Here is a 12,401-nt window from a genome sequence, read left to right on the forward strand (position 1 = left end):
TGCAGATTATTCAAACTAAAGTTAACAAACTGAAAACGAATTAAAAAAAATGTTTTGAAAAAAAAATGTTAATAAAAAATCAATCGAGTGCAATTTTTCTTATTTACATATCGTTCATACTGCTTTCCAGCTAAATGCAAAATAGTTCAACCGAACTACATCGTACATATTTATAAGTATTTCGCATGCAATATTACTTCATAAATATACTAATATTTGCATAAATTATTCTTCATCAATTCAATCATTACACATAATTAAATTCAGTTTTTTCACCGCGTTTTCACTACATATTCATATTTTTACTTTAATCAAGAGTTAAACTTGCACTTCGCAACAACACATATGTCTCACTTGCTGTCGACCAGCCGAGCCGCCAGCCGGCCTACAGCTTATTTTTTTTTTTGCCAATCCACAATATACTAATACTAAATGCCAACATTTGTATACAGAGGGAGGTGTGTTCAACCACAACAACACAGTAAATTCAATCCAATACACATACAATTCATATAAACGGACAATTGTTCTTTGTTGTAATATAAATTTGTATAGATTTATTTTAATCGTTCAATTTGCATTCACTTTCATAATAAAAGTAATAATAATAGTTATAACCTAACATTATTTAATTGGTAACATATATTTATATATATGTGTATAAATTTATTCATAAACATACATACATGCATGTATATAAATATAAAGTTTACTAAAATTAGAATTACAAAACATTCGCGTGGAAAATAGAATATTTGCTTTTGACAAAATAAACATATTTGTAAGTATGTGGTATTATATTAACTGCTAACTGCTTTTGATTATAGCTACACTTGCAAATAAAAAATAATAATTTCGATATACATTAATTGCGAAACCATAGCGTAGTTAAGACAATAATAAAACGAATTGAAACAAAGACAATTAAATTGCTGTTTAGAGATTTGCAGTTTTTACAAAAATAAAAACAAATATTGAGATGCGCAAAGAAGGCACGAGTATTCGCTAAGCTCATGCATTCGTTTTGATTTTTGTTTTCTTTCACTTTCGTTTTTTTCCTTCTTCTTTCTAATACGTTAACGTATGCGTGTGTGCATAAGTATAATTAATTGTAAGTATTTATTAAAGTAGTGATGATAAGCAATACAAAACGTCATTGTAAATAAATTTACTTAAATTTAAATATATTGTTGGTTGTGTTTACTTGCATATGCGTTTTGTATGTTTGTATGATGATTTATGCATGTTTTTTCTATACAAACAAAACAAAAAAAAAAACTGTGACTGTGACTTGTTATAATGTCTATGTCGTTATGATGTGTACTTTTAACTACAAATGTATATAATATGTCCTTTTCAAATACAATATATGTAAATATATATTTATAGGTGAATATATGTATAGTTTATAAATAATAATACATTAAATATTTTCATTATTATTTGTGGTTTTTTTAAAAAATATTTTTTTTAAATTAATAAAGAAAACGTGACAAATTTTAATAAGGTGATACGAAAAAATCAAAAAACAAAAAATTTTGGCTAAATACATTTATATAAAAACTAGTTTAGACTACATTACATTGATACCGTATGCAATGTACATTAGAAAACTCTCCCGCAATTTTCAAAATAATGCAAATTTCATTTTCACAAACACAATTTTCACGAGACTCGCCGTTTTCTTGCATTAATTTAAATTGTAAATTTAATTTCTTTTAATTAATCCGTTTCATTTTGTTTTTCAACTAATCATTATTAGTAAATGAATAGAATAAATGTCTTGTGTGAAAAAAAAACCGTTATTAGTCTTAATTGTCCGATTTGGGAAGATGCTTTGAATTGTTTTGCTTTGTTTTGCTAACATGCCGATGATTGTTGCTCTTGCTCGTCATGTGGCGCAACTTTGGTATTGGCTTGATTGTTGTTGTTGTTGCAGTTGCTGCTATTTGCATCGACTTAGCACCATCGGCCTCAGTTCTTTTAATTGCCGACGTTGTTGTTTTTGTTGTCATTTTGGCAGTTTCATTTAGTGCGGCTGTTGTTGTGGCTACTGTTGCACCAATCGGCAACATACTACTACTACTGCGACTCATCTTACTCAAATTGTTGTGTATATTATTGTGGATGTTGTTGTTCCTGTGGCGTTGGCAATTGCTATGTTGTATATGTGGTTTCTTTATATTATCGCTAATGTGAGACGTGCTGCTGGAAGTGTAAAGCATTTATCAGTAGGCCTGCGCCTCCTTATAATCACTCTGATCGGATGTGTAGAAGTCTTCCAATTTCCATTGCAGTGTCTCGAAGGTCGGTCGCCGCATGGGATCTTTGTGCCAGCACTCGAGCATTATTTCGTATAGACGTGGCTCACAGTTGGGCGGCGACGGCATACGGTAACCGTGTTCGACTTGCGTTAACACCTCGGCATTGGTCATACCTGCAAAGGGATGGTGAAAAAATTTAATAATAATTTGAAAAAAAAATCTTCAAAAATAAAATATATAAATTATTTTTTGGCTTACCCGGGTATGGTATGCGTCCGTATGTCACTAACTCGGTGAGCAAAATGCCGAAACTCCATACATCAGACTTAATGGAGAACTTGCTGTAGTTGGCTGCCTCGGGTGCCGTCCACTTAATGGGGAAACGTGCCCCAACACGTGCCTCGTACTCATCCTCTTTGATAAGTCTAAAAGCATAAATTAATTTTAAAAATTTATATAATATATCCAATTAATAATATAAAAAGAATAACATAAAATCGCAGGACACAAAGAAAGGAAGAAAGTTACAAAATATCGAACAAAAAATAAATATTTTTTTTTAAATTATTTATAGTATTCTTGTTTATTGGTAAGGGTAAAAAATATTCCCCTAAAAATTTTAGGAAATGCTGCCAAGTAACAGTGCTTCGCCGGATAGAAACCGGGGTCCGTTCCGTTTACTCATTTTCAAGGGTTGGTTGCACTGGAAGACTTGTTTTCTAATATAATATAATTTTAGCTAGTTTATTGAGTAAGATTCTTAACAAGAAAGTGTATGATACACATTATAATTGCAATTCATGAAAAAATTCCTCTTAGTTTAGGTACAAAATTCTAAATTTTGCCATGTTTGAACAGCATCAAGCAAATAATACGGATACTAGAAAAATAAAGTATTTTCAAAACCAACTTCTCTGGAACTTTTGAAAATAAGTCACATTGAGAATAATAATTTCGTGTAAGAAATCTATATGAAAAGAACCGTAAAAACGATTAAGACAAAAATAACATTTACTCCGAAATATTCTCATAAAATGGTTGAAAAAGTCAAAATCTTCGCAAAAACTGAACTAAAAATAAAAAAAATTATTTATGAAAATAGAGGCCTATAAAATGGGTTTGACTTTTCAAACTAATATTATTTGAACCTGTACTCTTCCTATATTTTTCCAAAAGACTTTTAAATACATATTTTTAATCAATATACCATTTTTGTTACAAAATATTATTAATTTTAAATATCATTCCGATTTTCAAAATATTCTACATTTATAGGAAGCTTACTCAAATAGAATAATAAAATGGAAAAATAGATGTTTTATTTTGGTTTCATTTGTTTTTTATCAAAAGCACTTAAGTAGATATTACAAAAAAAATAATAAAATCAATTTGTCAATTTGTAGTCTAAAAAAAATATATAAACTTTTGACGTTATAAACAAACAGCTGTCAAACATATTAATTGACATATGGAGATCAAATTTCAGACGAACATAAAACAAGATTGTAACAATCCAACCAAAAATAAACCAGTCTGAGTCAACGATCGAGTGTAATAATATAAAATAAAAATAACAAAATTACTCGAAAACTCGTCTCTCTAGATTCTTTATCACGTGCCTGAATTTAGAATGTAGTTATTTACTACATGAATGTGTTAAATTTCTCAATTCGAAGTGTGGAAGAGACTAAAAAGCAATTACATACATTTTAACCTACATTTTTTTGTAAAAATTACTCCATTATTTGAGGTTAGGTTTTTTATTTTAATATCTAAGTTAAAAAATTCATTTCATGAGCTCTTTGTATGATGATGTTGAGTGTGCACCTGTTTAATTTTTCATAAGTATGGTGATATTTTTCTAACTTAAATTAATTTTATTGTAAAAGTAGATCCTACTTTCAGCACTTTTTCCTCTAAATTTACCACATCTAGTATGCAAACCTATACTACACGAGATTTCTGTCATATTATCTATTTACAAACGATTCACACACGCTGTGCGGTAACTGCGTAGCCTAATAGCTAATATATACCCCACAGCCGACCACCCAACAAGCCCGCATATTTACCTCGCCAAACCGAAATCGGCAATCTTGACAACATTATTGTCGCCCACCAGCACATTACGCGCTGCCAAGTCTCTGTGAATGTAATTCTGTTGTTCCAAATAAGCCATACCGGCGGCAATTTGCGCTGCCATATCAATGAGTATCGCCATCTTTAGACTGCGTCCCTTGCCTGCAAGTACTATAAATTATTTTCGACTGCACATTACAAGCTTCATGTAACGCAATGACAAACTACAAACTAATGCATATAAATACATGGGCGAATAAATATTTATATGTACAGATGTATGTATGTATATGTGAATGCTTAGATGAGTAGTAAGAATAAATTGTTGATTGTATGAAATGAACGGCAACGCACCTTGCAGGTACTCTAACAATGAGCCGTGCTTCATCAATTCGGTGATGATGTAAATCGGCTCCTCCACGGTGCAAACAGCATAGAGCTGTATGAGTTTTGTGTGACGCAGCTTCTTCATTATTTGAGCTTCGGCCAAAAAGTCTTTTGGATCCATTGTGCCTGAGTTGAAAAATAATAGCAGCAAATTAATAAATGTAAGCTTCTAGAATGCATATGACATTTGTTGACATACCTGATTTCAGCGTTTTAATCGCCACCGGTGTGGTATTGTTCCACAAGCCCTCCCATACTTCGCCGAACTGGCCGGAGCCCAATTTGCGTTGGAATTTAAGCGAAGTTCTGTCGATCTCCCATTGATCGCGTGTTCGATGCGACAGACCCTCAGTAACGGGTTTCTCAATCTGTATGCGGAAATGAAATAAAAAGCACGATTAAATGACAGTCGTATGCTAGATATTATGTTGGATTGTGAGTAGGCGTGTTATGTACATTTGCTGGTGTGTAAAGGTACATTTAGCTGCCGTCGGCAGACATTTATATAAGTTTTTGTGTATGTATGTACATGTTACTTATGCGTTATGGTATAAATATGTAGTTAGAGAGAGAGATTTAAGCAGTGACTTTTAAGACTCATTTTAATGTAGTTTTAAATGTGTTTACCCTGAACAGAATATACAAGATTAAGTTTGCTACGATGTTTGTAACACTTAAAAGGAACTTCGGAGACTCTATAAAGGCGTGACAAGCTGAGTTGATTTGGCGATATTCGTCTGAATATACGCGAACTATTCCCACAGTTTTTTTCTCAGAAGCTGCTCATTTGTCGGAACTACCGATATCGGACAACTATAGCATATATTTGCTATACAAACAGACCCCTCAAACTCAAGCCTTGGATGGAAAACTTTTTTATTGGACAAGGTATCTTCACGAAATTTATGAGGAGTTAATTCTCAAAGCAACGATACAATCTCCGAAGAAATTGTTCAGATCGGACCACTATAGCATATAACTAATATGCAAAATGACCGATCAAAATCAAGTTCTTGTATGAAATTTGTTGTAATTGTGAAGGGTATTATAGCTTCGGTGCAACCGAAGTTAACGTTTTTCTTTGTTTAGAGTAAGTAACGGTTATGTTGAATTTTTTTTTTTTAATAATTTCATATTGATTAACTACTGTTTCAGCAATACTTTCAACAACTGCCATATCATTTTACTCTTAGATAATATAACAACATCAATGCTTTAATCTACTACCTTTCTTGTTTTAAGTATTTTTATTTTGTTTGTAAAGTAAAGAGTGTTTGGATAAAACGAATGGCTGTATATGACTGACCAATAAACACGCCAATAAGAATCTTTTGCTTCAAATAAATGTTTAATGTGGTGAAAATGAATTCTGCTCCCTAAAAAATGCTCAACACATGTAGAATTCTTTGGAACCAAATATGCGACGAGTATGTAGTATGTGAGTAGGTGATGCGACAACGAGAATGCACATTTTAAAAAGGACGACAGCACAAATAAACACAACAACACCAATATATTTATGTAAATGGTAGAAAAGGTGAAAAAGGCAAACACTCGAATTTATTACAAGCCATGAGGGCGTGAAAATATATGCAATTTTTTTTATATTTTAAACACTAATTGAATGTTACAACACAGGCAGCTAGGTGACAGCGGAATTGTGGGTGACTGCTGCTGACTGGTGGGTGTTTGGCATGTGTGCATGTGTGTGTGGTTGGTATTTTAGTTAGAACAAACTCCTACCTCGAAAATACCCGCAAATTGGTTTGCCTATTTAATTTTTTTTTTAAATATTTTTTGTGGCAATTTCAAATGTTTTGTTTTAAGTTGTTAGTTAAATATTTTTCCCAGTAGTATTTAGTATGCAAAAAAATTATATAATTATTTTGGAGCGTATTGTAAAAGTAGAGAGACAAAAAAGATAAATAAAATTGTAATAAAGAAAATCATATAGTCCAAAAAATTAAGGTAAGGGTATGAGACGATGTTAGTTACTCGTAAGACGATAGAAACAAAAACCAACACGATGTAAATGGGAATGCCTGTTGCGAAAAAACTATATTTAAGTTCTAAACTAAATGTGTGATGATGAATTATGTGAATGTGAGTAGTGAAATTGCGTAAAAATAAATAATGTACTGACCTGTACACATGGTTTGCAGAGGTTGACACACAAACCATCGGAATCCTTCGAATAATGCTCCACAAGTTCCTGCAGGGTTCTGTAGGAGACAAGAGAAATTAATGTATTGCTAAAAAAAAGTTCGAACGAGCTGCGTTGACTCACCGGAAAGTTGTGCGACGCGCGATGAAAAAGCCACCCTCGTCTAATTGTCGTATACGGTAATGCTTCACTGTGTCGCCATCACGTACTGCGCATAGAGTAGTAGAAAGTATTTTGTTCATTATTATTTAAGCAATTTCAATTAGAAAAATAATATGAAGAATGTACGCAATGTTTTTAGGATCTTTAATTATTAGTCAAATTTTTTATATTCAATTGGATTTTTAATTTTAAATTCTTTTTTTATTATTTTAATTTATTTGTTTTTTAATTTTTATACAGTTACCCACCCGACAGTGAATAGTCATTGTGACGACTCTCCGAGTCGCGTATCAAATATGCTCCATGTTCGTTTTCTGGCAGTAATAGTTTCTTTTCAGCCTCAATTCGTTTTATCTTGCGGAAGTACCAACTGTAAAGATAGTAAAACGAAATAAAATGTAATAAGCCATAAAATACCATTGTTCATAAGAAGAAGAGTTTGCAGTCTAATCGCAGACAAGGAAATATATACCATACAGATATATCAGATGTAAGTGATCAAAAGCCGTACGCAAACGTTGCAAAATCATAAAATACCAAAAATTAGAAACAAAAAAACATAATAAAACAAAAAGGCTGTAAGATAAGCTACCGTACGCTGCATTGTGATGCAATAGGTCATGAGTGAAGAGAGCGCCAGCGGCAGGTAGCGCGAGCTGGCGTGGATGATGGTCAAGTCTGGGGCAATATAACGTGTTAATAGCTTTGTTGTGACGGCGTTAATGAAGCATGGCAGTAAAAGGCCGGCAATAATGACGTAATTTCGTGTGAGAAAAGCATGTGAAAACTTAATTTTCGCAGCAGCAATAGCGTTTCGAATAATAGTTGTAGTATTGATATGAAAAATATTGCGTCCATATAATTCAGATAACGTATTATAAAACATTAATAAAGTGTGTTGCCTTTTCAAAGTGATGCTGCAGTCAGATTTGCTATGGAAGAAAACTAATGGACTTATATTTGAAGCTGCCATAAAAAGCTTCATGAAAGCTTTGTTGTTTAAACTTTAAACAGAAACCTAAAAAAAATTACCATAGATATATTCCTGCTAGTTCTTTATATTTAACGAGCAAGTTAAATTTTTTTCTTATTTATTTAAGCTTGAAAACCTGCCAAAGCTTCCATCAAGCTGTTATAATGATCAAAATGAAAATGTTGTTGCAAAGTATATTTAGAAATGTAGTAGAATTTCACAGTTACCTCAGAAGTATTTTCCAAACATTTTCTAACTTTGGAGGAACAAAATTCCTTTTTGAAGCTTTCACTAAGCTTTTGTAACGGTTTATGTCGAAGTCATTCGTAGTATTACAAATCATTAAAGCTATGAGATTTTTGTTTAAACTGGTAATTTAATTTTCTAAATAGTATTTATAAAGAGAAAATTTACACTTGACCCCTGAACAATTGGGAGGATTAGATGATTATTATTAGCGGAGTTTCAAGAACGGTGTTCTGTATGTACATACACCGGCGGGCATATAAATAAAAACGGATTTGTTTTGACTATTTGATACTAAATGCTTAATTTAACCGAGCTTTAAATAACTTTTAGATGAATTTGTAGTTCATAATATAAAATCACATAAATCAAAGTTTTTCTCTTTACAGAAGTTTTATGCCAAGTGAATAAATTGACATTTTTTTAAAAATTTCTAAAACACCGTAATGAACATTGCCTCTTTAAAAACAGAGAATAAAATAATAAATTTGTATACCTTGCAGAGGGTATATTATGTTTGCCTCGCAGCTTATAACACTCAGAAGGCAACGTCGGAGACCATCTAAAATCTATATGTATAAAAATGATCAGCGTGACGAGCTGTGTCGATTTAGCCATGTCCGTCTGTCTGTCCGTCCGTCTGTGCGTCTGTCTTGCTGTATATACGAGAACGAATCCCTCAGTTTTTGAGATATCAATCGAAAATTATGCATACATCCTTTGCTCCCCAAGAAGCTGTTCGTTTGTTAAAATCGTTGATATCGGACCACTATATATATTCACATAGCTGCTATACAAACTGAACGATCGGAATTAAGTTCTTGTATGCAAAACTTTTTTCATTTGTGAAGGGTTTTGTAGCAACGGCGCCAATTAACGTTTTTTCTAGTTTTAAAGCACAGAATAATAGTTTGGAGACCATTTTTGGTAAATTGTAGGCTGATTTTCACTCATTTCATAATTTTAAAAAATTTAACTGAAAAATCAAGATTCATATAAGAATTTTATATTAAAAAATTTTTTTTAATGGGCTTTAGATTAGAAAAATACTGTTAGAGAGTATTCTCTCTTAATTGGAATTAAACTATTCTTTCATACCCACAGTTAAAAATCATTAACGTGAAATACTAAAATTAATTTGTAATTAAACAACAATAAATAAAATATTAGTATGAAAACCAAATATATGTATATGTGCATTGCAAAAAAGAATACACACTTGCAATGATTTGCACAATTTTCCTGACCCATAAAATGAGCGTGACTGCAAAGGTGCAAAGCAATCGTGAATTAAAGTTATCAAACCAACAACAACATTTAATCCATTACAGACATTCAAAATGCTTTGTCATAACGTTAACATTGACCTTAATATGAAAATCTTCAAAAAGTACGGCACCACTGTTTTTGTTATATTTTTTTTTCTTTTGTCAAATTCATTATTTTTTTTAACGATATTGTTTGTATTGCTTTGCCAACAGGCACAAAAACAAACTGTTGCAAACAATTATGCTAATAAATGGAAAAGCACACAAGAGCTTCGCATGAATTATGCACAATAAGATGTCGAATAAATATTTATTTATGTAAGTACTGCGGTGTTTGAGCACATAAATGGGTGTCCAACGCCAAATTACAACGCACACACACACAAATATGGGCGCCAAAACAAGTGATGCGAGCACCTATAAAGGGCTTTCGGGAAAAATGAAATAAATTATGAATGTCATGATTGCCGTGCTACCAGCCAGAAAAAAAACTAAAAACAAATAATCCAAGCTAAAATGAAATAATGAATATTAAGGCGCGCTAAGACAACAACAAAGGCAGCATTTGTGGGAAGTACAGTAACACCGGTAGCTAGACATGTCAGTTATGGTGGCAACAGTTAATGATTTATTTTTATTGTTATTAAATTTTATTAGACATTAATTGGCAGCGCAAATTGCCGAGTGTCAATAAATGCGCACAAAACAAAAACAACAGTAAAAAAATAAAAATTAAAAAAATAAACTGACTAAACGCCCAGTACTAGCATATAACAGATTTTTATATACACACATACATACATACATAAATGTGTATTTCTTATATTACAGTATTATATTATATACTTAAGTATATAGTCATGAATTAACGAATTCTATTGCATGCACAGCTTCGTGCGCGTCTGTCATCTTTGCGTCGCTGCTAATAACAAGTTAAACAGTTATCAATTGTTAGGCATCGGTTGTAAGTTGATGTGCGAAACGGTGCCAGTCGGTGTTGACTCTTTAGCCACAGTCACACAGCAACAACATTAGTTTTATTAGCCCTGTAAGCGGTATTTTTAGATATTTTACGGGCAAACGAGTGGCTAAATTGATTTCAGCCATTAGACCGCATTTACATTTGGTGGAAAATTGTAATCTAACCTATATGTTAATATGTATTATCAAGAACATGCTATAATCTAACTGATTCAGTAAGCATTTGAAATTTACATATCATTTTTTTTATGAAAGAAATTCATCAAAAGTAAAGCATTTACATATTAAAAGTAAAAGTTTCACTTTTTACAGACGATCAAATTAATCGGAAAGTGTTTTTTTCAAAGAAAGTTGAGTCAGATTTATTTGTTTAATTTTTCTTTATTTATTTTTTCATTTGGTACAGCACTAAAAAGGGCATACGTGCTCATATACACACGAATATACACAATGTGTGTGTGTATGTACAAATAAATAGCTAAGAAGACTTTCACTTAAATGTATTCGAAAACACAGTACATACTCGTAGATATGTATGTATGTATATATACATATACTTGTATATATATATATATTATATTTATATATGTATATGAAATTTAAAATATTTGAAATTTCGTTTGTAGCGCTTGCAGCAGCTGCTTGACTATTAAGCAAATAATTATGTTACCAAAGTCATGAGAGAAAAATAAGATAATATGAAATATTTTAAACTGTATATGTGTATGTGTGTAATCAAGGTGCAAAATAGCTGCTTTTATGTTAAATAAATATTTTGCACTATTTTGTTAAGTCATACACATAAGTAATGGGGCGTTAGTTTGCGTTTTCGAATATTTAATTTCCGTCGTGTGGCAGCACACTTAATGTGAAATATTTAATGATATCTAGCACATTCTCAGTTTGTAAAATGATAATTACTTTAACTAAAAAGTTCTAAAAAATTAAGCATTGATATGAAATTTATTTTAAACTCCAAATCGGACAAACGAGAATTTTTTGCTTTTGAAAATCTAAGTAAAAAAATTAATTAGTTTTTTTCAGCTAAAAAAATTTTATTTTTGTAAACATACAAATTAAAATATTAATAAAATATTTTAATGTATTTCGAGTCCTTACATGGTTTTAGTTTTTATAAATGGCAACGCAGTTCCGATTTATAATTTTTAATGTATTTACTACACTTATTTTATAAACGTAATATTATTTTTTTCTAAGAATTTGGTTTATTTATAGAGTTCAATATAATATTTATATATTTTAATTGAGCATGCCATTTTAGTTCTATGAAATCGACCAATCCGAGCTTAAGTCACTTCGACAATGAAGCAAAACTAATTTTAGACATTCGATTGACCGAACCTTCTCTTTTATAGACTTTGAGTATGTACTAGAAAAGAATACAAATGAATTGAGTCTTCCACTGCGACCTAATATCTATGGAGCTCTCCCCTATATCGCACGCACTCACAAAACCCCAACTCTAATAAATTCGAGCAACCTGGTGGGCGCTATTGCATATTGCAGAAAATGTTGCCTGCATTTCGGCGGATTGTTGAAATAGAGCTCTAACATTCAGAAAAAACGGTAAAATATAGTTTAAAAATTATTCACAGAGGCCGATGCCTCTGGTAAAGAAAGAAGATAACAATGATATAACCCTTTAGTAATAAATAATAACCCCTTATATGGTTTCACAAGATAGTTACTTAAATGAAGCACTAATTTTGTATGTGTTCTTAGGTTTATATGTAGTTCATAGGTATACAAACTTTCATTGGTATGAATATTACTCGGTGACGAAAAAAATTTAGACTAGACTTATTGCGAGAATAAGTATATGCAAATTGGAAAGATCGCATTGTCTCCCATTTCGA

At 31.5% G+C, this 12,401-nt stretch overlaps 1 protein-coding gene across 7 annotated transcripts in view; it reads right to left on the minus strand.

Moving 5' to 3' along the window:
* Positions 1 to 960: 960 nt before the first annotated feature.
* Src42A (Tyrosine-protein kinase Src42A) overlaps positions 961 to 12,401 on the minus strand; it is a 130,796-nt gene continuing 119,355 nt past the window's right edge. For 4 of the 7 annotated variants that reach the window (XM_014244618.3, XM_036362685.2, XM_036362686.2 and 1 more), the window contains 8 exons: positions 7,305 to 7,426; positions 7,018 to 7,102; positions 6,874 to 6,952; positions 4,930 to 5,098; positions 4,698 to 4,856; positions 4,337 to 4,514; positions 2,523 to 2,689; positions 961 to 2,437 (listed from right to left, as the gene is read on the minus strand). In XM_014244618.3, the coding sequence (XP_014100093.1) occupies positions 2,229 to 2,437; positions 2,523 to 2,689; positions 4,337 to 4,514; positions 4,698 to 4,856; positions 4,930 to 5,098; positions 6,874 to 6,952; positions 7,018 to 7,102; positions 7,305 to 7,426 (1,168 nt within the window). In that variant the 3' untranslated portion in view covers positions 961 to 2,228. Of the gene's footprint in view, positions 2,438 to 2,522; positions 2,690 to 4,336; positions 4,515 to 4,697; positions 4,857 to 4,929; positions 5,099 to 6,027; positions 6,501 to 6,873; positions 6,953 to 7,017; positions 7,103 to 7,304; positions 7,427 to 12,401 lie in introns of those variants that run through there. The other 3 variants (XM_014244633.3, XM_014244596.3, XM_070108890.1) reach the window with 2 other exon arrangements.

This window comes from Bactrocera oleae, chromosome 4 (genome assembly GCF_042242935.1).
Source record: "Bactrocera oleae isolate idBacOlea1 chromosome 4, idBacOlea1, whole genome shotgun sequence".
Lineage (NCBI taxonomy): Eukaryota > Metazoa > Arthropoda > Insecta > Diptera > Tephritidae > Bactrocera > Bactrocera oleae.